Source organism: Notechis scutatus, chromosome 5, assembly GCF_049901735.1.
Source record: "Notechis scutatus isolate UNSWTSFEM ecotype Mainland chromosome 5, rNotScu1.2, whole genome shotgun sequence".
Lineage (NCBI taxonomy): Eukaryota > Metazoa > Chordata > Lepidosauria > Squamata > Elapidae > Notechis > Notechis scutatus.
The window spans coordinates 92,509,087-92,536,591 of NC_142013.1; the positions used below are offsets into that span (position 1 = coordinate 92,509,087).

The window sequence follows — 27,505 nt, forward strand, 5'->3', positions numbered from 1 at the left end:
AGGAAATGGTAAAAGATATTGATTTGTTCATGTATTTATTTATTTTTTATGACTGCCTATCTCAAACAAATGGCCTTAAGCAGCGAACAATCATTAAGAACAATTAAAAAACAAAATTACAAGCACGGTACAAAAGAAAATTAAATAGCAGCTGAGGAAGTTATAGTACATACATGGTAACACAGCCAGGAAAGGGCTTAACACACTCGCAACTCCAGAACCAGGTGCGGATGGGACAAATGGCCTTCTCTTAAGCTCACAAAATAGAGAGATGAATGTCCTGCCTCCAAGTTTGAAATTTTACATGACTTTTATCATTCCCTCTTGGAATGTGGCAATTTTATTATTTTTACACAGTGTAGTGTATATCTTGTATGATCTAGCTATATATCTAACAAGCTTCAATATAGGATGAAACAAGTTGGTTGCTGCCTTTTGGTGGCCAACATAAAATAGAGAAGGGATTATCCTATTTACTAAGGAATCAGTGATTCCATGATATTTTACTTAGTCTCCCATGGCAATTACTTTCAAAGTAAGAGTTCTAACAGCAAGTGTTATGGCGGAAAAAACTTGCCACCCAAAAAATCCCTATTTGCTAAAAATAGTAAAGGAAACATTTTATCCTTGCTTCAGAACTTTTTTTTAAAAGGATATGTTGGGTGAGCAATTTGTCACATAAATTAACCTCAACTCATTTATTTTTCATAATCTAATTATGCAAATCAAGCAAGTTCCAAAACAGTATGTAAGGCAGAAATGAGCTAATGTTTTTTTATAATCACCCTTAAAAATATTATTGTGTGCAAAAACTCAGTCCTTAAATCTTGGGGGAAATTGAAAGATATTAAGTAAAGATTCTTCAACTTTTCCAAAGCCCTGAAGGAGGAAAGGAACAAGCCAAGCAATTTGAGAACATAGTATATCAGCTTATGAAGTCACAGCATTTTATTTTCCTGAATTGCAGTTACTGCTGTTATTTTATATTAACCAATTCCAGTATGTTTTTTCCATCATAGACAGTGAAATCTTTTGAAAAATAATTATCTCTTCTTTGCATTCCAATTCTGGGTCATACCAATTTTTAAGCACTTAGTGCTATAATTTGATTTAATTTTGCAGTACATTCTAGTAAATGCCCCAGTGAAATGAAGCTAATAAAGCAAAATTTATTAAAGATATGTTAAGCCGGAAATAACTGTGTAGAACAATGCTGAAGAATGTAAGAGAGATCGAGTCAAATATTGAAGCATTTTTTTGTTATCTGCTTGGAGAAAGGAAACAAATAGGTTTTTTAAAACAATATATAGAATAAAGTTTAAAAACTAATACATCATTATGGCAAACATTTAATGAACCATTTCTTCAATATTTGTGGGCCTTATGGGTTTTTAGAGCTTTTATATTCATAGCTGGAGAAGGATACTTGGAAGTGAGGTGTATCAAGTAAAGCTGTTGTTAGGATGCTTTAATAGACTTTTTATAACATTGCATTGCTTCTTTCTCTGCTATATTGTACAGCACACAAAAATGGTCTGGTCTGCTTGACTTTATTTTCAATAAAAGGACCCTTAAAGTTGTTTTTTCAAAGGATAATTGGACTGCTTTTTCTCTGAGGAAAAAGAAGAAAAGGTTTCGCTTCTCACCCAAGAAACTTCATCAGTTCTAATGGTGAGGATGGAAGGATAGATTCTGACAGGATGGCCAGGGTGGGAGGGGAGAATGGAAGGATTGCATTTTTTTGCAATCATCTGGTTGTTAGCACTCTCTCTGAGTCTGAGAGCTGTTGAGGCCACTTGGGGGTTTATCTGTGTCCTCAAGGTCACCTGAATCAAGGTGCAGTTGGTTCTGGAATCTTCTTGGAACTGCTGGAAGGACTGCACTGTAGACTAGAGATCGGTGGTGTCTTATTCCTCGCTCTCTATTGAGGGAGGGTAGTTCAATTCTAACACAGTTGGATTCTTTTATCCCTCTTTCAAAGCCATGGTTCTCTCTATCCAAAATGTGGACTTTGTTGTCTTCAAAAGAGTGACCTTTGTCTTCAAAGGTCAGGACAAGATTCAGTAGTCCATCTGCATTTAAAAGACAAAACTCACTCTTTTGAAGAACCCAAGGTCCACATTTTGGATAGAGAAGACCATTGGATAGAGAGGGATTACCTTCTATCATTGAAAAGAGGCTGAATGATTAAGAATCTCTGCAGATATTTAAAGACACCTTGCTTGTTTCTTGTAGCAAAAGCAATCAAGAAACTGATAATGTCATATTTTATAGCAGAGTTCCACAAGCACAAGCCATCCTTCAGAAACTGTTACATTTAAGCTGCCATTTCCACAAAGTGCCATGTACATCACTTTCCCCCCCGAAGTACTTCAGCAATATAGAGAAAATATATCATTTTTACCCTCCTAAACTGGAGTAAAGAGGGGGGCTTGCCTCAATTTAATTATTGCTTTTGAAAATGAAAAAGGCAGATTTGTTGTGGTGACCCGGGGCATGGCACAAAGGCAACACAGTCAATTAAGCAAGAAGTGTCCCTTTAATACCTTCAACTTTGCCCCCAATATCCAAGTTACCTTTGGCTGGAGAAAAAACTCTCCCAAGAACAATCTTTCAGTGGAGGAAATTCAGTCTGAAAATAAAGTACATACAAACTGTAAATAAAAATCCACACAAACCAGGCTGCAGCAATTAGCTTGACAGGGCAGGAAAAGGAATTGCAGACTTGAAAGCCCAGCAAAACACACACAGTTGGGAAGATGCCAGGAACCCAGATAAGCCTCGACAATACCAGATAACTGCATCCTTGCTCCCAACAACTTGCTGTGCGCAGCTTCCCTTTTTAAACACTGTGTTCCCAGCTGCAGTTAATGAAGGGAATCAGGGCCCTTTCCTCCCCTGTATGCCATGCAACTCATGTTGCTCCCTTCTCCGTTCCTCCCTGCGTGCCCTAGGATGAAGAGGGTGGGCCTGGGTCTTCCTCTGAATTCTCTCTCCCTTGCTCTGCCTCTTCCCTGCTCTGCCCAGCCGGCCTTTGCCCTTCCCCAGTTTCTTCCACAGCCAACTGAGCCACGCTCCCACTCCCTGTCAGCTGCTCAGCCTCCCCCTCCGAATCAGTTTCCGATAGAGGCATGACATTTGTTATTCAAATAATATGGAATGCACTGTGCTGAAATGGAGGGGTTATAGGTCATTTGGCCATATAGCAAAGTGAACAACTTGAGTTGGGATCAGAAAGCAGCAGGCTGTTTCAATACAGGCATATGGCATCTCCTCAAAATGTTTCTTGCTACCTATGCTACTGGATTCTGGATAAGCTGCAATTCTTAAACCATCATCATTTTTTGTCTCTCAGAAATTATCATTGTTCCATTCAAAGGTTCACTTTTCTCTAAATAATCCATCTTGGTAGATTTGCCATTTTGTCTAATTGACATAGTTTTGGGAAACAATTTTCCTAGTAATCTCTTTTTTTTCATTCATTCATTTTTCATTCAATCTTTTTTTTCTAAATCATTCAGAAATTAGATTTGGAAAGTAAGATAAACAAGTTTTCATTCAAATACTGATTTTAAAATATTAAGGTAGATAATTTTACATTCAAGTGACACCCCTGAATTAATCCCCTGAATTTACCAGCAATAGCAGTCTCACATAATTGAAGGAAGCAGTGATTTCTTAAGCTTTCTCATCACCACAGTTCAGGACGAAGAATATATTATATATTAGGAATTTGTCTGATGAAGATTAATGACACCAACGGCTTAGCGTTTGCAATATCATAAATCTGTATAGTAAGGGTTGTGGAGAAAGCTGCTTGTTAAGCTTGCTCTTGCCAAGACCTTCAACAAACCGATGATATCGGTAATGAAATGTGGGGATGACCTGGAGGAAGGAGGCAAAGAGATTCTTCCCAGGGACTGATTAGAAAAGAAAGGGAGAAACCTGCATTCGCTTAACAATCAGCGGAAGAAACTTAGGAGAGAACTAATTGATCAGATGAAAGGGACGTGGTGGCTCAGTGGCTAAGACACTGAGCTTGTCGATCAGAAAGGTCATCAGTTTGGTGGTTCAAATCCCTAGCACCGCATAATGGAGTGAGCTCCCGTTACTTGTCCCAGCTTCTGCCAACCTAGCAGTTCAAAAGCATGTAAAAATGCAAGTAGAAAAATAGGGACCACTTTGGTGGGAAGATAACAGCCTTCCCTGCACCTTCAGCGTTAAGTCATGCCGGCCACATGACCATGGAGTCGTCTTCGGACTGCGCTGGCTCTTCAGCTATGTAACAGAGATAAGCACTGTCCCCTAGAGCCAGAAACGACTAGCAAGTATGTGCTTGGGGAACTTTTACCTTTACCTTAATTGATGGTTAAAAATGGCAGTGGGAAGTTTGTACTTTCAGATGGCAAGATTCTGTTAATCTTTAATGTTCTGTTAAAGCAGATTTAGTTCATCTAGTCATGTTTCCTGTCTAGTTTACCCAGGAGGGCTGACATAAATCTGGACTGCCACTAGAAAGTACCAAAGGAAGAGAAATTTCAATACTTCTTTGCTACCATGTTTAAGAATTGTCTAGCACAGTTGTTTCTCCTTGTAGTGATCCCCCTGGACGTTTCCCCAAATATCAGTTTAAAGGAGGATGACCCAGTTCCTGGCTCATGGTGGTGGGGAGTTGGTCAACTCCAAGCAGCCATTTGAAAGTGATTTGGCTGAAGCCCAGCTACAGCAGGATGTCCCCGAGGCTTCAGGTTGGGAAAGCAGGCAGCTGCAGCTGGTCAGCAATGAGAAAGAGGAACTGCCTTCTGCACCTGATCCAAGGACATGTAGGGCAGAGAAAAGGCAGGAGCAGAGACGTTCAGCCTGATTAGTTGCAAGGAGGCAGGATCAGCCATCTTGATGGCTGCATCAGAAGCTGGCTATTTAGCACAGCACACAGATGGAAATAATGCTGGGAATCATGTGTTCATTTTCTTGCTGTGTGTTCTTGCCTTGAACTTCAGATTGTGTCTCTACATTTTCTTTTAGTTATCCCAATTAGTTCTAATTTTTTAAAAATATAAATAGATATGTATACGAAATGCAAATAAATGAAAATTAAATGATTGCTGATTAAAAAACGTATGCGCAGCAATTGAGGCCTGCTACCTTAAAATGCTATGAATATTCATTATGTTTGCTGAGAACTCAACATTAGTTAGTTGCTAAGGTTGCAGTCACATTTCTCAAGAGAGCAAAGTCTCTTCCTATATGCAGTATTTCATACTTTTCTTTATTGTCTTTAATTCATAATTCTGACATATCTGAAAAGAAAGGAACATAACATTCTAGAAGCAAGTGTTTTGAGAAACACCTATCCTAGGCAGTTGGTGCACACTGGAGTAATAAAATAAATGGAAAAATCCATATTTTACATATGTAGGTATTCAGAATCAATGACCAATGGGTTTGTTACATGCCTCAGTAGTCCATTATCTGTTGCATTTAGATAGTTGGTTCATACAAATGGGCAATACTCACTAACAGTTCATTAATTTTTGGATTTTACTTATCCAGGCAAAAGAATTGAAAAAGTAAAGAATGGGAAATTAGGCGAGCTCAAGGCCTCTTAACATGGAGGACAACTTTCCACTTTATAAAACTATCCCAGTTAGTAATGCAAACTAAATATTTTTAATTTACAAATACTGATTTTTTAATTTATCATATCCATGCTATTAAATATATAGTACACCAGTATTCCAGTATTCTCCCAATACTGATACCTAAAGTATTTTCTTTCTTTTTTTTTTCTTTTATTGTATTATTTTATTTTTACAAGATATATAAGGCTAAACTGTGGACATGAAAAACAGAAATTAATAAACTCCAACACTCCTTAGATTTTGTAAGTAACTTAAAGTGTTCCTTAAAATATTATTTCAGCATGCTACCCTGGGATTCTGTAAGATTGATTGCTTTTAGTTGTATTGCATGATGTTGTTTCCTACTAAGAATCTGTACAGATTGAGGTTGACAATAAACACTGCTAAACAAACAAACAGAGAACAAATATATTTAAATCTACCAGTTTCTGAACAGTAGATTAAACCCTACTGTAATCATTAGAATTTCCTCTACACTGATATAAAAAGGTTCAGAGATGAAGAGGAAACATCTTGTATCAATGCAAGATTTTAAATCAACCAATGTTCTGACCAAGGCTTCCTGAGACCGTAATTAATCACATGCTTAGTCCAAACAACCATCTTTTTATTTCAGCGGTGGGAATTATGTTCATTCCCAGCCCGTAATGAGTGCCAAACAGTCTCTCGAGATAAGCACCCATCTTTATCTCCTTTGAATTGCTGCCAACAACTAACGTGCCAAATTAACTGTAAAAAGCCAAATGGAGTACAAAGTCCACACAGAGCTTCCAGATTTAATCCGAACAGAGTGAACAAAGTTGCTTCCTGCAAAGGTTCCTGTCCCTTTGCTCCTCCTTTATGTCTTATGGGAGGGCCAATCACCTCCAAGCCTTACTCCCAAGCCACCCCTTTTGTCTTAACTGTTCTTGCCTTCTGGCAGCTCTGCACATGCATGCACTGGGAACAGGCTCCCCTTGTTCCTTTGCCTCGCTGCTGCCAGACTCTGGAGGTTCCAGAGTCAGCACATAACTCCCAGATGGTCCTGGCCCCATCTTTGTATCAGATGCAGGACCCTTGTCCAAGTCCTCCCCAGACTTCCAGACTGGCCCACTGTTCGACTCTGCTGCCATCTCCGCAGGCTGCCGGCAGACCACAACAACCAACCAAAGAGTCACATATATGAGATGGGTGGTGCAATGGTTAGAATGCTGTACTGCAGGCTACTTCTGCTGCCTGCAATTTGACAGATCAAAACTCCCCAGGCTCAAGGTTGACTCAGCCTTCCATCCTTCCAAGGTGGGTAAAATGAGGACCCAAATTGCTGGGGGCAATATGCTGACTTTATAAACCGTGGTATATAAGTCTAAGTGCTATGCTATTGCTATATAAGTTAAATAAATAAATAAATGGCAATGACTGATTATTGTTGAGTTTTCAAACTACGCAACTAAAAAAAATGATTTCTTGGAGTATGCAAACCCACATTATTTGATTAGCCAATTCTTTATTCATATATTGAGGAAATAGTTGAGGAAATAGACATATTTTCTTATTTACAAAGATTAAAAACAGTGCTTTGGTATTTGTGTGGGGAAGACACAGGAGACTGGACTGAAAACAAAGAAAACAAGTTACGGTCCATCAACCATAGTTGCAGTTAATTTAATTCTCTCCTCTCCCACAGATACTAATTTGATTTTCATTTATTTTCTTCTTGAATTATTAAGGGAAATGAGATCAACATATAAGGTGGATAAATCACATTATTTGTGTTTGCATGCTCCCTTGATGTTTGATACCAAATTGTGTTCTTCATGGTGAACAAATTACAGGAACTGGCAATCACGACAAAAACAAATCACTTGAAATATGTTTATATGTTCCCAACTGTCACAACTAGTGATACCCCAAGAGCACAATGTGTGGGCCTGTTATGAGTCAAATGTGAAAAAGAAAATTTAGCAATGTAGTTTACAAGCAACTGAGAAAAGTTAATTGAACCTGCTTCGAAACTGGCTAGGCAATCAGCTACAGAAAACCACTACACAATTCTCACGAAACATATTTTAAGAAAGTTATGCTAAACAAGGCAACAGTGACTATTGCAATGCAATATCTTTTCCTAGGCATGTTGGATAGCATCAAAAACGTGACATTATTAAAGGATTGCTATGACAAACTTTTTTATTTTTTAAAAAATGCTTATTTTGGATGAGTGTTCACTTACTGTATACCATTCCATCTTTCGTCTTGGAAGGTACTTGAACTTGGCATACTTTGTTTTTGCAAAAATTGTCATCATGAGCTTAGACGCTTAGATATGAACTAATAACACCCCTTTGCTATAATAAACAGTAGGTAGCTTTGTCCTGATCTTGTCACAATAAAAAAAATCACCATATTTTGAATAAATGTAGTTGACTAGATATCATCATTTTATTTACAAATATTCATTGCTTAAAGCTTCCTCTTAACCTTGGGTTGATTAAAAGTGGGTTTAGCAAGTAGTTATTAGTCCCATATCTATTCAGATTAGGTGTTGCCAAGGTGTTGAGATAAATTATTGTTTAGGAAAATAAACCAAATTCTTTCTCACACATTTGGAACACCTATAGTTTATTTCTGAGCCATTCCAGCTCTGGAAATAAGTGATCTAACCCCATAATTCTTTCTTTTTAATTATATATCACCCAAGTCACAATTCACTTCTTCCTGCTGTATTCGCTTAGAGTAATGCTGAGCTTCAGTCTTCATCTTGGTAAAATGAATGTAACAAGGCTGCTTTCTATCTGCTTTCTTTAATGTTTATTCTGACACATGCACACCCCTAGTTCTGCATCCCATAAAGCAGGGGTCCCCAACCACCGGGCCCCGGACCGGTACTGGTCCGTGGAACATTTTCTACCAGGCCACTGGTTTTCTGGGCACCGCCATCTTGTTTTGATGAGAAACTGCTTCCGGATGAGCTTTTCTGGTTGGAAAGCGGCGTTTGGGTCCTGAAGGAATCCTCGCGCCTTAGTTTCATCAAAAGGGGGGGGGCGGCTTCGAATGAAACTAAGGCACGAGGATTCTTTCAGCACCCAAGGCAAGGTGAGCCGAGCGACCGTCCCGAAGCCATCCTGAAGCCCATCGACAAAGGTACAAAGGAGGAGTTGAAGGTGGCGGGGAGAAGCGGGGGATGGATGGATGGCCGGGGGGTTGCTTACAAACAATTGAAAAAAAAAATGAAAACACCAAGACTGTGCAATTTAAGAACAATAAAAACCGTATAAAGCTATGCCACAAAATTCATAGCCAGGGTAATCTAACTTCCTTCAATAATAATCAATGTAGCCACTGCCAGGTTCTACCACGTTCCCAGGTCCTCATGCTTATTGGCAAAGCCATATTTTCAGGATCTTATTGACAGCGCTTTAGAGATAGATGAATTTACTAACATTGATTTCAGTTAGCTTCTCATTTTTTTCCCATTCCTAAGATTGATTACACTTAGACTGGTTCTATTTCCATTTTCCATTTAATGAAATAATCTTCATTTGAATATTCATACAAATTTTGATGTGCTTTTCTCTTACAGGTCATGTGATGATATGCTATTTTCTTAATTCACATTTTTCCAAGCAATTTTCTCTAAGAGTTTTTCAAAACTATCTGCATTTTGGTACCTATTTCTTTATTACATATTACATTTTCAATATGCATTTTTACTAAAGATCTCTCTCTCTCTCCCTCTCTCTCCCTCCTTCCCTCTGTGTGTGTGTGTGTGTTTGTGTATGTGAATGTAATGAGAGTACTAATGTGCAAGTCTATTTATTTGTGTATTAGTAGTATGCATCTAGGCAGATTCATATTTTAATTTAATTTTAACAAATTACTTTTCAATCTCTAGTCCTTTTATTCCAGTTGAACTTTATTGAGTCTTAACATACTCTAGGAGTTTATTTGTGGATATGTGTAACACATATATATTCTATTTATATGCCATCTCATCAATATTTTTATTTTATTTATATACCATCTTATCAATTTAGTCTGAATAAGTACGTATATATAGCACAACTAGTTCTGTATGTCTTGGAGTTTTGTTTTATTTATTTATTTATCATATACAAATAAATTATTTATTTATCAAATAATGATCACCATTCAGTTCTTATTACAATCAAATTAATGAATTTCAGAAGTAATTGTTGATACAAGAAGTTTGGAGAAAATACTGGCTTGCCCATTTTTATTTTTAATTCAAGTAATGTTCCAATGGATCCAGTTCTTATTGCTTCTGTTTTAAAGTGTAAGAGAGGAGATCATTTTATCTGTGTAGATTTTGCACTTAACTCTCTCTAAGGGGTTATACAAATATATTGACAGCATCTGCACAACCTGTTTTTCAGGTGATGAATCAATAGATTACTTTAAATTCACAAAAAATCATATCATCATCTTATTTTTAACAGCTCATAATGTCAATGCCTGTAAAATTAATTTGAAGCAGAGTATATTTTTCTTACATTGCTATCTGCTTAAAAGACATGAGTCATTTTAATCACCTCCACAAAAAATCCCCTGCACTTTGATTTTTTCATATGACTGTTACTTCTGGCAAGAAGTGTTCATTTCCAAAATTCATTTTAATTTTCTTTCTTAGTTGATTGCTTTACCATTTAGCCAAGGAATCAATACGTAATGTTTGAATACTCAAATACTAGCTTTCTATAGTTGGCTCACATAAACATTTTTCTCCACAGCTTGTTGCAAAACATACTGCATAAAGCCACGTGTTCATGAAATTGGTGGAAATGGTGCCATGAAATCCTTATGTGTATAAAATCATTAATTTAAACAAAAGTATAACACATGAAAAGTAAGCATTCTTTTTCCAGTTCTGCCTCACACTCCGCTTATCGCACAATGATAGCATTTAATTGTCTTAGGAAATAGCAAGAATGCTCAAGTTTCTCCCTTGAGACATTTTAGCTGAACTATTACGCTGAAGAACAACTGCAACAACATGAAGCTGTCTTTCTATTTATCTTCTTTCCATTAATCTACTACGTATTGGATTAGTTTAGTTGTAATCACACTATGAGGTTCCAGAAACCGTACATCACACAATCCTAATAAAAGCTTCCTATTGATTCTGCCAAATTTTCCTTAAGAATTGCAGATCCTTGGAGATATCTGGAGAAATATTCCATTATCTGGAATATTTACATGTTTATACCAGTTGTCTATGGAGGTTCTCAATCATCCAGGTCATGGCTGTCCCAAAGGTGCTTTTTCAAGAAGCACCTGGACTTTCTGGTTTTTCTTTGAAGATGTTTCGCTTCTCATCCAAGAAGCTTCTTCAGCTCTGATAGCAGTTATACATTCATGCAGAGATGCTCATGCATACCTGCACCAATTCATACTTCATTATTCATAAATTGACAGCTTTTTAAATTATATATGGTTAAACTCAACCCAACAAGAACATTATTTAAGTCAGTCCTTGGGGAAACCATTTAGCTTTCATTCAAATGTCATTTTCATTTCAGATTCCCATTTTTTAAAAGATATAGAGTACAAAAAATCATGGTAGCTATACAACAAGCTTGAAAATTTATAGTATTTTACAGTAATCAAGACTAACTATTGAGATATATTAACACATAGAATCAAAGAATCACAACCAACTTCCTGATTAAATCAGAAAACTACTTTGCTAATGTAAGTAATAGAATAATAGAGTTGGAAGTGATCTTGGAGGCCTTCTTGTATAATCCCATGCTCAAGCACGAGATCCTATACCATTTTAGACAAATGACTGTCCAATCTCTTCTTAGTTTGTCCCCCAGTTGATGTTAGGGTACTTAAAATCCCCCATTACTATTGTTATATGTTTCCTACATACATTTGTTAACTGATTAGCAAAATGTTCACCTATTTCTTCTGGTTGGCCTGTAGTATGCACTTATGGTGATGTCATTCTTTTTTCCTTTTATATTAACACATATGTGTTCTAGGAGGCTTTCCTTCTTGGTTTTATGCATTTCCGTAATGGGGTAGTGATTTCTTACATATAATACAATTCTACCTTCTCTTTTGTTAGATATGTATCTTTTGAACAGTTTATATCTTTCTGTCAATACATTATTCCAGTCACAGATTTCATCTCACCCAGTTTCAATAATGGCAATTATATCATCTATGCCTCATGTATTAGTACTTCAAATTTATCCAGTTTGTTCCTCAAACTTTTAATATTTGTGACATTTGGGCAATGTCATATCCACCCATAATAAATAGTGATGGGAAACTAAATTAATAACCTGAGCCAGATTAGAATGTTTTATTAAACTGCAAGGCTGAGCTTCTTTTTTGATTGGCCTAAATATCCATTGATATATCTGCTTCATAAGGATTTTCCCCACTTTGTAAATGTAAAGATATGAAGCAAGAATTTTATTTTCTTTAACAATTTGTATTCTCCTATTTCCTAGGAGTGCATCTAGAAGCATTAAATAGAAACACAGATAATTTGTTTTGCAGCACTTCTTTAGTCATCGTGACTGGGAAGGATATCTATCTTTGACTTTCTTTCATTTCATTTTGCCATTGAAAAGCCAAAGATTTCAATTCTGGATTTCTGGTTCAACCATATTTTTCCATTCTGAGTCATGTTCCCTGACCATGTCGCTTCTGGAACAGTGAATATAATTTATTAGAAAGGTTCAAAAACAAATAAGAATGAGAATTTACGTTCTGAAATGTACCTTTACTTTTACCTTCTGAAATGTAATAACTAACATTGCACTTTAAAAAAAAAAAAGAATAAATATCTAATTGGTAGAACCAAGTGCAGCCAATAGCCCTAAACTCCAAAAATGCATCTCAGGAAATCTCTCTCTCTCTGTTTCATAAGAGAAGATAATGACATGAACGTAGAAATTTAAAATGTTATGAAATAATCATTTTTAAAAGCATTGCATATGTTCATAATAAATGTGAACATAATGCACAGTGAGATGGTTAGCTTCTCATTACCATAGAAACACAGTTTGTATTCTACAGATGGTATTTCAGTCTGTGCAAGCTTCCAATTACCATCTGGTTCTGGAACATCTGTTACTTTTAGCAGAACTTTTGCTGAGAAATAAATAATAGGTTTTTGGGGGATGGCCAGGGAACTAAAATCTACTGTGCCATTTAGATTAAGGTACCTTAGATATGATTAATGCCAGTGAAAAGGGTAACTGTTAAAACAGTATTTTTAGTGATTTAACTTTTGTGTAAAACAACTTGTTAACTTTTTATTGAAATATGAAGGGTGTTAAACATTTCAATAACTATTTGTCACTGTTATTTTTAAAGGCTCATTCATACGTTAATTTAAAATATCACTTTTCATTTATGTAGCTTCCAGATTTTACAGAGACTACAGTCAGTGAGTTGTTACTGTTTCCACTAGTTTTAGAGCTACAACAAAAATAAAATACAATAACATGGTTTAAAAAAACGTAGCTATTTCATATTGCTATTAGTAGGGCTTACACTTTATTAAATTTTTGTTTTATTACAATATAAATATTATTCATAATTACTTTTCTTCCTTAGTACTACTTATGATCAAAACCAAAAATTATGTGTTGGAAGAGATGAAAACAAGGCCTTTAAGTAAAAACAAATACACTATTTTTGTTAAATTAATAAATAACTGAACCTAAAGACCCTAAAGATTGGTCACCCTCCTCACTCAGTTTTAGTTTAAAGCCCTTCTAATAAGCTGAGTCAGCCATTTTCCAAATATATACTTTCCAGTTATTGTAAGGTGCAACCATCTTCCCAGAAGACTTTCTTGAAGGTAATGCAGACGGTGGTCTAGGAATGCCAAAGTTATCTTGCTGGCACTGACCCTTCAGCCAATGGTTTAAAATCCTTTATTCCCTCATTGGATGTTGACCTTTTGGTGGAAGCACAGATGAAAACACCACTTGTAATCTTAACTCCTTAACTATCTTGCCAAACTGCTCTTGATATTGTTTTTAGGTTCACTAAAATATTCGTCCCCACATGAAAGAGAAGAAAGGAATAGTAATTTGTGGACTTGATTATTTTAGTAAGGTTCTCAGCCACATCTTTGATTTTTGCTCCAGGGAGAAAACATATTTCTCTAGATTGTTTAGAGAATTGATTGTCTGGTCTACAGACGGCAGATTATGTTCCCCTGAGAATTGAATCTCCTATTATCAACACTCACCATTTTCCCCCCCCCTGGGGAAGTCTGGGCTACTTTTCTTTTTATTGTAGAAACACTCAATGAAGTCACTTTTCCAGGTTTCTGCATGCTTTCTTCCAGGGGTGGGGTGGAGCTATGAAATCGATTGTTCAACTCCAGTGGGGCTGCACTGGACTGTGCTAAATAGGACAGCAAGGATATTACTGTGCATTTTTGTTTTCTATAAGTGACATTTTTCCATTGGTCTGTCTCTAAAGGTTCATGTACAGGTTCATTTCTTCTAGTAGTTATTTGTTCCTTATCTTAGCCTTCTTGTTTGTAATGAGAAAGTCTCGTCTGAGTCTCAAAGTGGCTATAGTTGTCTCTAAATGCTTTATTTTTAATTCCAGTAATTCGTTTAGTCTATATTTAGTACATGTGCAATTTGAATCCTCCATGGGCATGAGTACATACAATTGGAATGTATTTTTCAAATCACAACAGTGTCAGTCTCTATTCCCATAACTATGTTTCTTTTTACTAGTTCATTTAAGAATTAAACATGTTAAAAGTTTACAAAGTATTAAAAGATGGAAAAGATTTTTCCATTTTTTTTAAAAAAAAAACTAAATTAAAAATTTTAAAATTCTGAAAGTTCATTTAAAATTTTCAAAATTTTCAGTTTTTTATTTAAATGTTAAATAAATCTAAATAACTAAATAAGCCATTTGTTTTTTGTGTAACTACTGATGTAGTTGTTAACTACTGATGTAGTTGTTAACCTAATCCTACGTTGTTTTTTCTCTGGTAATATCTCACTACTAACCAGAGCATACAAAACATTTGCTAGACCAATACTCGAATACAGTTCATCAGTCTGGAATCCTTATTACGTATGTGATATTAGCACAATTGAGAAAGTCCAGAAGTATTTCACAAGAAGAGTTCTCCACTCTTCTACTCGTTGTAGAATACCTTATGCCACCAGACTCGAAATTCTAAAACTAGAAAACCTTGAATTACGCCGTCTTCGGTCCGACTTAAGCATGGTATATAAAATCATACATTGCAATGTCCTACCTGTCAATGAATACTTCATCTTTAACCATAACAACACAAGAGCACACAACAAATACAAACTCAAAGTAAACCGCACCAAACTTGATTGCAGGAAATACGACTTCAGCAATAGAGTGGTCAATGTCTGGAATACTCTACCCGACTCTGTAGTCTCTTCCCCAAACCCCAAAAACTTTAACCTTAGACTGTCTACTATTGACCTCACCCCTTTCCTAAGAGGTCTGTAGGGGGCGTGCATAAGCGCACCAACGTGCCTACCATCCCTGTCCTATTGTTTCTCTTATTCTCTTATTTTTCTTATATGTACCCATTTCATATATTCACAACTATGTATACACTTGTACTTATTATCTTGTAAACAATTGACAAATCAAATAAATAAATAAATAAAAATAAATGTATATATAATATAACAACAGTCTATATTACATTCTGCCCAAATGCAAGACTTGGCTGAGATATCCTGTGCATATTTCTAGAACTATAAAAGCTATGGTTATATAAAGGTAAGCTTGATGCCTGGTAAACTGAAAGTTTCAAGACAGAATTATGAAAAGCACATCCAAGTCTATCAACCTGGCTTTGAAAACATAACACATTTTTATGCAAACTTGTCTTTGGCCAAAGAACCCAGTCTACAGTGCATCAAATTTTGCCATCTTACTCTCAATTAGCCTTTTCAGGCAATTCTCTCTACTTAACAAACATTGGTTTGACAATGAATGCCATGCAGCTAAGATGTAAGTGGTTTCCTGCTTTAAGGAATATAAAAAGGATCCCCTTTCTTATTCAGTCTAGGACCTGCTGCTCTTCAAAAGGAAATATAAATAGTAATTACAGGCAAAGAAGAGGCAAGCTCTGAGAGCCAGTTGACATCAACTAATTTCTGTTACTTGTTCCAAAAATACAGCTCAGTTCTGGAAATGCATATTTCTTCAATCTGCTTCCGCCAATTTATGAATTTCATCTTTTTTTCCTGCTTCAGTTGGGAAGACCCTTTCAGATTGCTCTATACACAGGAAGAATTACTCCATCTGAAGAGTGGATTAGACCAAGAAGCTCATCTGCTCCCTTCCTGGCTACTGCCCCCCCCCCCCCACTAGGCTATGAGATTATAAAACTGATTAAAAAGCTGAAATTAAACAAAACTCCAGGATGGGACTTCAGTTCAGCAGAGACCATTCAAAACTATTTAGATTGGTGGATACCAATTTTGGCTTCCCTATTCACCTGCCAATTATCACCACATTAGCCCTCTTAGTGTGGTTAGTAAATTATGGTAGACATTTGTATAACAAACTCCCGGATTGGGTTATAATTGAAAATATCTTGGCTGATGTAGAAGAAAAGCAGGCACAGCTGGGAGGCAGAGTTAAGTGAGTCATCAGCCTAGAGTCATTGTGTCCCACAAACAGTCCAAGTCCAACCCCTCTTGAATTCCATTGGCACTTATCTGGAGCCAATTTAGTATTGTACTAAATAACTGAAAAATTCACAGTGGTCATGTTACTGTAAACCAGTGGTCACCAACCAGTTGGCCAGATCACCACTGGTGGTCTGTAGAGAAATGTCACCCCCAAAGCACCCCCCAAAGCAATTAATCCAGGCTGCGTGGGAACACAAGGCTGCGCCACCCACATGACCCATGGGAACACAAGGCTTGCGTCGCTTGCATTGTGAACAACACAAAGTAGTGAGTGGAGGGGGGAAGCGCGGAGGGGGGGGAACTTGCCCTACGTGCCTCACCTGGCCACCGGGCTGCTTCTTTCTGCTTCTTTCTTCTTCTGCTTTTGGCTGCATGCAAGGAAAGCAGCAAAAGTCTTTCTTTTTCTCACCCAAACTCCACCAGAAATGAGTCTTTGGGACCCTGCAAGGAATCCTGCTCCAAGAGGCTGCGCCGGTGTGACAAGTCTCACAAAGAATCATTTCTGGCGGAATTTAGGGGAGAGAAAGAAAGACTTCTGCTGCTTCTGCTGCTTTCCTTGCATGAAGCCAAAAGTTTCTCCCCCCTCCCCCGAGAATGGAGCTGGAGATGGTATCCTGTGATCCCAAATAAAGAATGATTGATTGGTAGGAAAATGGGGTGAGGAATTTCCCTGCAGACTTTTTTGGGGATTTCCCCAGGATCTCTTGTCCGCGGGATTTAAAATTATGAGTTTGGTGGTTCCTGAGGTCCAAAAGGTTGGGCACCCCTGCTCTAAATACACACAAAAATAATGTCAGCTTTACAATCTTTCTACTTTTCCAAAGAAACTCATCATGTATCTGTAGCAATTAAAGATTCAAGCCTAGCTCCTCTTTGGAATTCAGTTATTCAAGTCGTTCCTGCTTCTTAAAAGAGTTCAACTGAGATCAGAAAAAGAAGGCGGAGCCTCCTTGCTGACGGACCATAGATTGCAACTGTCTGCGGCTATGGTCCTTGCTCTTTCATTGGAGAGCCCTGATCATTACGATTAGGGGCTGAAGCTGCCTTGGAGGGGCGACGGAGTAAGGGGAAGCCGCAAGCCAGGTTGAGGGGAGCCGCATCTCCCCTCCTGGGCTTGGTCTTTTTCCCCCTGAAGATGACTGCAGCGGTGGTTTAAAATGGCCACCCCGAAGAGGAGGACTCAGCTGGATTAAGATTTGTGCAGGAGGGAAGAAAGAGGTAGATAACATCTGAACTGGGACAACTGGGCAATACAACTAAACAAAAGTACCCCGGGATTAAGGTAACATGGAATTTTTAAGAAAAGAAAAGTGAGTGGCGAAATTACAAAGGGACAGGAAAAAAAAATAAGAAAATATTTTTGACAGCTAAGTGGGGCTTCGAACCGGGAAAGGAAGAAGCTGGAACTAAAGATTTAACTAAATTAGACTAAAATATTTTGGGAATAAACAGGCATAAAATAAAGCTGGACTTAAGATTGTCAAAAAATAATAATAATAAAGTTTACAAATTGGAGACTGGATTGTGCTGGAATATTGAGGTTCAAAAAACCCTAAATAAAAAAATACGGGGAAAAGGTGAAGACTTTGTATAATGGAGAGTGCCACCTTTTGACAAAAACTTGAGTTCAAACAAAACGGAAAGCATCCTGTTTCTGAATGAACTTGTGTGGATATAACATTAAAGAAATATTGAAACAAAGTAAGAATCTTAGAAAGTGAAAGCAGAACCAGAATAAAGGAAAAAGCAAGGAAAGACTGACTGTGGGATTGATTGATGTTTTTGGTATAGACCCTGTGCTGGAATAACTGAGAACTTTAGAAAATTGAAAGAAGAAAGGAAAGTAAAAGGTGTTTTTTTGTGGACTTTAACGATCATAAAATATAAGAGAGTGTAATGATGATATCTTTTCGGGAATTAAAAATGGAACTTAAAAATATGAGAGAATTACTACAGGAAAGAGGCGAATCACTTTGCTCTGTGTTAGAAAAAATGGAAATGGCGATTGAAGAACAAGAAGACAGAGCTTTAGAGGAGGAGGAGTCGACTCAAGGAGAAGACATTTTAAATAGACAATTAACACAAAGAAGAAAGAAGGAAGGTTAAAAAGTTGAGATTTAAGAAGGCAATCAAAAGGGGGAATACCTGTAAAGTCGGGAAAGGCAGAAAGACCCAGCAGAAAAGGGGAAAGGAAGATATTAAGAAAGAGAGGGATATAAATTGGAATGAGAAAAGATATGGGGAAAAGAGGGAGAGGAGAAGCAGTAAGAAACAGGTGCATGAAATAAAGAAATACGGAAATAGTAAAACTTTGAAAAGAAATTGTTTTTTCAGAGATAATGGTTGATGAATTAAAAAGGGGATTCTGTAGGGTGACAAGGGGTAATAAGAATATTTCTGCAATTAAAAATATTTAGAAAATAGGGTAATATAGATACTGATAACTCTTATTAAAAAATCAAGGGGGGAAATATGCTGCGGAATCCAAATGAAAAGATGTAATGATTATTATTGTAACTTCTTAAAAATAATGGTTTATTGGGAATCAAGATGAGGGAATAAAGGTATATTTTAATCATTGAGGTGTCACACTCAAAGCAGTAAAAGGGGGGAAACCTATACTTGTTTTGTTTTGTTTTAGTGTTAAAATTTGTATTAATCTAGAATTTATAAAAAGAATGTGTTATGGAAAGGGAATATGACAGACTAAAGAACCAACTAAATTAATAAGTTAACATAGACTATTAAAAGCAAGGAGAGACATTGGTAACTATTATTATTATTATTATTATTATTATTAGGCAAACACATATTGTTTATCTTTATTTTTAAAATATATATTAAAGGATTATATTTGAAATAATTGAAATGAAACAAAAAGATGTTTCGATTGAGATTAATGAAAGAGGCTAGAATTAATGTGTTTGTTTCTCTCCTTACTGAAAATTTGGAATGGAAAAGGTAATAATAGAATTAAGTATGCATATATGAATGTATAATTGCTGTCATATTTGTATGTAAAGGTGATGACCCAGAAATATGTTGTCCACTAAAAAGAGATTTTTGTTTTTAATCTGAAAAACTGAATAAAATTTGTTTTTTTAAAAAAAGAGTTCAACTGAGATCAATTTTTCAAGTACCTCATTTGGTTCTCAATGTGGTGCTTGGCCATGAAGATGGCCTTATTAAAATAGAAATTTCTAGCTGGATTTTCATTTTTTCCCCATTGGCTTAAACTCTTCTTTTTTTCTCTCCTCCAGCTGACTTTGATCCCTCCAGTTATGATGGATAACTTTCAGTCTTCCTGGTGCCAGACAATACACACCAAACTGCAACTGTATGGCTTCTCATGGCCAGCTATCATCCTGATGGTCTACGATGAACACACAATAACACAAATTTCAAGCTGTGGGCCACTGATTTAGAGCTGCAAGCAGGTTTATCAGTTCTACTTAGAAAGATCTTCCTGGGCCACTCTACACATGTTTTTCAAACAGCCAGAAGGCTTAGTCACATGGGGCCTTATCCTTGGTCAGTTTCAGTGCCTCCCAACAGATATTACTGAAAGGAAAACCCCTTTGAACAAAGACTGTGTCCATGTGATGAAGGAATAATTGAAACAATGGACCATGTTATTTTGTATTGTCCCCTCTATGCAGATGCTCACCAGGGTATATTATCTTCATTCGTAGTCCTTTTTATAATCTCTGGTTGATTTACAGATTACAGATTGATTTGTGACGAAGCAAAGAAATACTTGGATCAGATTTGTATTTTAATACAGAAGTTTCTTAAAGTCAATGTAAAATTGGAACCAGAAATTTTGTTTTTAGATTTGAGGAACAAAGCTCTTGAAAGAAAATGTGGAACATTATATATGTTGATAGTGGTAAGAATCTAATATGCACAAAGACAAAAAGACACACTAATTCCCACAACTGAAGAATGGATAGTAAAGGTGATGCAATTAGCCAGGATGGCAAAACTGATTGTTTTAGTTAAAGAAAAGAAATTATCTAATTTGGTTTCCTCTTGGAAATTGCTTCTGGATTTTTTTGCTCAAAACTGAAAAAAAATGAAACTTCGATTTTTGATTTTTGATGATTAGAATGATTTTTGTTATACAAATGGCTTGAAATGTTGTGAAATGTAAACCACAATACTGTGATTTTACTGCACGGGGAAAAGTCAGACATCACTTTTTTCTCTCTTTGTACTTTCCTTTTTCTTTTTGTTCTTTAACTTTTGTTTTTTCTATATTTTTTATTTTATAATATAAACTTAATTTTAAAAAAACATGAAAAAGGATTATCCCCATTCCTTACTAAAGTTCCTGGTTATTATGATTTGTTTCACCGTAACTTGTTATTAGCAGATCAATCTGATCTTCTTTGATCACAGCTAAGTAATATTCTATAGTTTGCAGATATACCACTGTGTTTCTTCTAATCATTTTAGATATTTTAGAACAATATTTTTTATCCTAAATAATTGTGATTTTCTTGTACTATTATGCTCAATGGCTGAATAAAAATTGAGCCCATCAAAAAAGAAATAATTGAGGGCACCAGCATAAATTAAGCATATGTTTCCTCAACTAACAATGAATCTGTAATTGGAGATATGCTAAACCATCCATATCCTGCCAAGCTTAGTTGTACAGTTGAAAATCACATGCACAATTTGTCTTGCTAAATTTACAAGGAACCACAGATTCATTTTACTCAAGATTATTTTTTTATACTGGTGCATTCAAAAAATGCTTTATACTTCTTATTACTTTATCCAATATAAAACAATATAATTTTCTTGTATGAGACTTTTTAGGTCTCCATTAACCCATAATAACTACTAATTTAATTACATACTAAATCCACAAAGAATGAAAACAATAAAATAAGTGTTGTACTGCTATGCTGTTTATAGTTTAGATTATATTTATAGCATAATATACACACATATAAATGTGTACACTGAACTCACAAAATTCATGAGTTCAAGGGAGCTATAAAATATTTCCACTTTCCAATATATGAATATGTATATGCAGACATACCAGACTGTAAGTGTGTATTTACATCTAGTTAAAGTTATATTTAGAATAAGTCCATTAAAAGTGATTAAATTAATTTCACTTCCTCCATTTCAATTTGCATGGACAAATACATAAGCACACACACACATTCTAACACATCTTCCCATTCAGTCTGAAACAGTTCAACAATCAATCTACAATTAATAAGGAGTGGAGCCCTTGGATCAGGCTCAAAACAACCAATGTAACAATATCTTCCCACCAAATATATACATAAAGGAAAACCATCAGCAGACCATGAAGGGAAGGGCAATTTCCTATTATTATCCCTCTAGAACAGGGGTGTCAAACTGGTGGCCCTTGGGCCAGATGTGTAACATGCAGGCCATGCCCAACCTGGCTCCACAAGGACAAAAAATATCATGACACATCACATGATGCAATAGAGTTTGACACCTGTGCTCTAGAACCTGTTATTCTGAAATTGAAGGTGGCTGTGTTCATGCCAAATAGTAGCCAAGAACCCACAACCTTGGTTCCAAGATTTCATATACAGTACTGAATGTGTCCTAAATGAAGAAGTCGTTCCTGGCCATGTAATTCTATGCTTTCAAATTGTGGTGCTGGAGAAGATACTCCTGAGAGTCCCTTGGACTGCAAGGAGATCAAATCAGTCAAACCTAAAGGAAATCAACCCTGACTGTCCTTTGGAAGGATAGATACTTAAGCTGAAGTTCAAATACTTTGGTGACCTAACGAGAAGAGAGGAGTCATTGGAAAAGACTCTAATATCGAGAAAGAAGGCAAAAGGAGAAGTGGATGGCAGAGGATGAGATGGTTCAATAGTTCATTGGCACAATGAATATGAATTTGGGAAACCTCCCAAATTCAATGGAGGACAGAGGAGCCTGGAATGCTATGGTCCATGGGGCTGTGAAGAGTCGGTCATGTCTTAGTGACTGAAGAACAACAAAACCTATTCTAATGAAACTGAACAATAATTTGTCCCAAAGATGTTATATTTGTGGAAAATCCTCCTGAGCATTTCAGATATTCTTGAAAAATACGGAATGACAACGTTGTTGTTCTCTTCTCTATCCGTTGTAAAAGTGCTCCTACTGGATCTTTCTGTGGAGTTGACAAAGGTCCAGGTAGGTTAGCTGTAAGTTCTGAGGGCTTCCTTGATATGTTTTGTTCTTTTTCTGTTTCCTCTTTGCTAGTAGGCAAACCTTCAGCCCAGTGATGTGGAGTTCTGATTACTTACAGTTTGTGCTCCAGTGGGTAGTGAGATTCAGAAGGTGAATCAAACCCACCCACACAGATCAGCTCAGGAGGATTTTTCAACAAACACAACATACATGCACTTTAAGCCCAGAAACACATTAAGGCAGAAGCTTGTCCACCCCAAGGACAAAACACCACAAACAAACAACCACTTTACAAATGCACGGCACAACACAGGAAAACAAATTCATCAGGGCAGGATTGAACATTACATCTGCATCTGAAAGACAAGGGTCACTCTTCTGAAGAAAACAAGGTTCATATTCTGGATAGAGAGGACCACTGGTTTGAAAAAGGAGTCAAAGAGGCCGTCTATATTAAAACTGAACTGCCCCCCCTCAACAGAAGGGGAGGGATGTGACAGCCATCTATCTCCTGTTCATGATGCAGCCATTTCAGGTTCTACATCCATTTATACTCTGATTCAGATGACTCTGAGAATACAGAGGAACACCTCAATGATTCTCAGAGTGCTAATGACAAGCTGACTGAAAAGAATATATAACTTCTTCCATTCCCCCCCCCCCCAATTAGTTAGATCTAAAGAAGCTTCTTGGATGAGAAGCAAAATGTTTTCAAAGAAAAAACCAAGAAAGCCCAATTGCCTTTTGAAAAAAGCACCTTTGGGAAAGCCATGACCTAGATGGTTGAGAATCTCCATAGATATTAGAATAATAATTTATTTATCTCACTGATAAGTTTCTGAATACATGGAACATAAAGTATTTAGCATTATGCAATATACCCAGGTACAATTATGTCAGAAATAATATATGATTTTTAAAAAAAGATATGGATGGATGTTTCACATCACCAATAATATATTTATAAATAATATTTATAAACAGTACTTAAAGATCTTGCAGATATCTCATGAACCACAAAATCAAAGATATAAGAAAGCACGCTCTAGTAATTTGTTACATAGATTATATATCATAAAAGATACCTTTGAAAATATTCTCAAAATTTCACTTAAACACAACCTTTCACACCAGATGTTGTTTAGCAATGCCCATAAGACTGTGTTTCTTTGCAGTTATGGCTATTATGGACCAATATATCTGAAAGCTACCAGTTCAGGGAAAATGGAATTAGCATATACTATTAAAAATAACAACAGCGCACAATTACTGTCCACATTTTATGCTACATTTGTAACTTCTTCAGCCCAATGCAAAGTCTGTAATAACCTTTAAGCCTTTATGGTGAAGGCTCAGTATTTGAAGGGTTGCATCTTTGTATGCTTCAGTTTAATTTGAAGTTATCACCAGAGGCCATTTCTGAATGCCACCCTATACTAATTCATCAACAGACTCTACTTAATCCCCAAGTTATGAAATATGTTTCCCAGAAAGAGATACAACGCTGATACTGATTTCCAGTTCCATTTTTTAAATCCTCTCATGCCTTTCAACACTTCAAAATTCAGACCATACCATTATTATTATTATTATTATTATTATTATTATTATTATTATTATTATTATTATTATTATTATTATTATTATTATTATTATTATTATTAATCTTTTGGTCCCAAATTAGCTCACATTCTTCTTGTTTTTAAAATGTGGTTGCTGTTCCATTCTTCATAAGTTATTTTATAATTCCTATTGCTTGTGAGTTAATTTATAATTGTGGATATGGCTTATTCAACTCTAAATCACACATTATTGTTAAATATATGCCTTCTCCTTGTTTAAGTACATGTAATGGTATGTATCAAAAATGCCCTCTTGGAATTAACATTAATATTTCCTAACATAGGAATTCATCCAACCATCAAGAACTGTGGACTTTTGTGGGCATACAGATCAGCCAAAACACTTATTATGTGATAGTGGAAGGCAAAAAGTAAAATTGACTGCAGCAATGGATTCTTGTTATCTATCATATTTAAACATTTTTAACATTTCAATTATTTTTTCTTACCTCCCTCCCAAAAAGGGACATAAAAGGAAGGGATTTTTGTTTAAAAGTCTAGTCTGTCTTTTAGAGTTTTGAAGCTTATCATATTGTTTTATGGTGTTTTTGTATGTTTATATCTATTTATTACTATTTTCATTGTTACATACATATTACATTAACATTACAGTGTATGTGTGTGTGTGTGTGTATGTGTATGTGTATTGCTATAATAAGATTGTATATATTGATTATTTTGGTTTAGTACTGATTTTATTGTTTAGTTTTGACCTCTATATATTGCATTGTAAACTTCAACCTCAGGATGGCTGAAGAATTAAATGTGTAATGAAATGACCATTAGTATGAATAAGTAGGCAATTGTATAACATTATTGGTAAATTATCTGTTAAGTAGTAAATGTATTTTGATGACCAGGGGAATGAAAGCAAAAACAGTTTCTCCCCTGTTTCTTAGTTATTGTGGTATTGGAGTGTTGGAGTTAGTTTCTTTGCTGTATGGAAATAAAGTATGAAAAATAATAGTAAAATGTATTCAACACATCATAAGCTTAAAGAAAAAAATATCAGGAAAAAAATTAATAAAATGGAGAATTACATACCACTATTTGTGTTTGTTGTAGTCCTTCTCCTTCTTCCACCCTACAAAACAAGATTCCATACGGCAAGCGTTATAGCTCTACTTACTATGAAGTCAGTGGCAAAAAGTTTATTGGAGGTATATAAATATATATTTCAGCAGTGTTTTCACTTTTTCCCATTCTTGATCAACAGCACATGATTCTTGAAAGTAGCAATCCTCAATATGATAACTATATTATAAGCAGTTTTTAAGTCCTACTTAAGAGGTGGAAATTTGAGCAAGGTGAGAAAGAGGAAGCTTTTAGCAAGGAATGCTGACTTTTTAATATTGCAATTGAAATCCCTTAATGGCAGCAGCAGGCAATGGAAGGTCTTGGGTGGCTACAGGTGAGGTAGGCCTGCTGGTGGGCATTGATGCTTGACATGTGAGCCCTCTTTCATGCTTAAGGAAGAGGGGTGTCTTGGAGATATATCAGGATGGGGAATAGGGGTGCAGTTTTCCTCACTGTCTGCACCTCCATTTGCTTTAACTCCCCATCAATGTTGCAGGTAGTTCCATGGATTAACCAAAGAGGCAGGAGGAGAGCTTTCCAATGCTTCCTGCAAGCTTCCCATAAGCAAAATCAATGGGGAAACTGGCGGGAAGTCAAAATCACAATTGTTCCTACTGCTCCTATGGGTGGCCATTTTGTTTCTCTGTTTAGGTTAGGAAATCTCTGAAATGATGACCCAATGGGCCGTGGGTTATCTAGGGAGAATCTAAAAGTTCTGATCAACTTTATTTATTAGAAGAAAAATTAAGGTTACAAGAATTCCAACAAGTATCCTGTTTTCAAGAGAAACATTCATTTATGGTCAACATTAGGCCAACAAAACTGGGGAAAGGTTTCCAAGCCTGTCTCTTTTGGGAAGTTGGGGCAGTCTCTATTCCCTGCTCTAGTGACCATGGTCCCTTCTTTTAACACTATGAGAACTCCTGACTGTACATATAAGATCCATTTTGTACTGCGTACTGTTTTTTGTTTTGTTTTCCCCCCTGGGGTGGTTGTCTTAAATTTTTCAGGTAAATACAATAGAGAGGAGGAAACTCTCTATGTATCTATGTATAACATATGCATGCCAGTTCATATACTACAACAGAAGCATACATAATATTATTACATATGTACCATTTACTGTAGGGCAATATAATAGAATAGCATCTTATCATATTCCCTAATATTTTGTTTTTGTATATTGAATATATTGTAATACTATAGCAATAGCACTTAGACTGCTTCACAGGGTTTTACAGGTGCCTGTAAGCGGTTTACAGAATCAGCATATGGTCCCCAACAATTTGGGTCCTCATTTTACCCAACTTGGAAGGATGAAAGGCTGTGTCAACCTTGAGCCTGGTGAGATTTGAACTGCCAAATTGCAGGCAGCCAGCAGGCAGCAAAAGTAGCCTGCAGTACTGCATTCTAATCACTGCACCATAACAACTCTTATATTACATATTATGCATTTTCAATAGCCTATTCTGGTTTTATTTAAAATGTACCCTCTCTTTCTGGGGAGTTGTTTTAAATTCAGGTAAACATGACATCTGTAAATAAAATTCTATTTATTTGGAATGGAGGTTAACATTTCTTCAGGAAATTGGTAGGTAAAGCAATAGGAATAGAAAAGCATAAAACTGCTATTAGGAAATGGTCATCATACAGTATATATCTGTGTATGCACACAAGCACATATACACAATGCATTTGTTCTTTCTTAAGAGGAATATATGCTATGAATATTTGAATCTTCATTGTATGGAATGCTGTGATGAAAGTCAGGAAAAATAATAGGTTGTAAATTTGAAAAGGCCAAACAAAGGTTTGATCATTCAATCTTGGAAATGTTCACTCCCAATAATAGAACCTATTCATTGCCAGCCACTATTAAAGGGTTGACTTCCAGGATGGAAGTTTCTACATGGTCATTGCTCTATGGTATAGATTGTCAGTCAAAGAAATCACTGTCATATCTTAAATAACAAGATCCTTTAAACAGTTGAATTTACACAGGGTATAAATTCTACTTTTATTCACACCTAATTTGGACTTCAATTGGCAAGAAAATGACCACAAACTTCAAAATAGATTGCTAGCTAACATGTTAAACATGTGATATGTGAGAAATTACAAAATGCTTCCTATCTGCTAGGTGTCTGTTGTATCACCTGCCTTCCTCAGAAGTGTAGGGCTTGGGGTTTTATTTCTTGTTTATTTATTGGTGGAAAAGTTGCAGCTCTAATCTTTTATTTAACTTCACTTTGTCATTAGTAGCATAACAAACTAGAGCATGGTGTAATGGTAAAGCTAC

The 27,505-nt window shown here is 36.1% G+C and overlaps 1 protein-coding gene across 2 annotated transcripts in view; it reads right to left on the minus strand.

Moving 5' to 3' along the window:
* FGF14 (fibroblast growth factor 14) overlaps positions 1–27,505 on the minus strand; it is a 334,049-nt gene that overhangs the window by 149,103 nt on the left and 157,441 nt on the right. The window contains exon 2 of one of the 2 annotated variants that reach the window (XM_087967330.1): positions 25,174–25,213. The exons of the other annotated variant lie outside the window; for it this stretch is intronic. Within the exon in view, the coding sequence (XP_087823456.1) occupies positions 25,174–25,213 (40 nt within the window). The remainder of the gene's footprint in view (positions 1–25,173; positions 25,214–27,505) is intronic. 2 annotated transcript variants of the gene reach the window in all.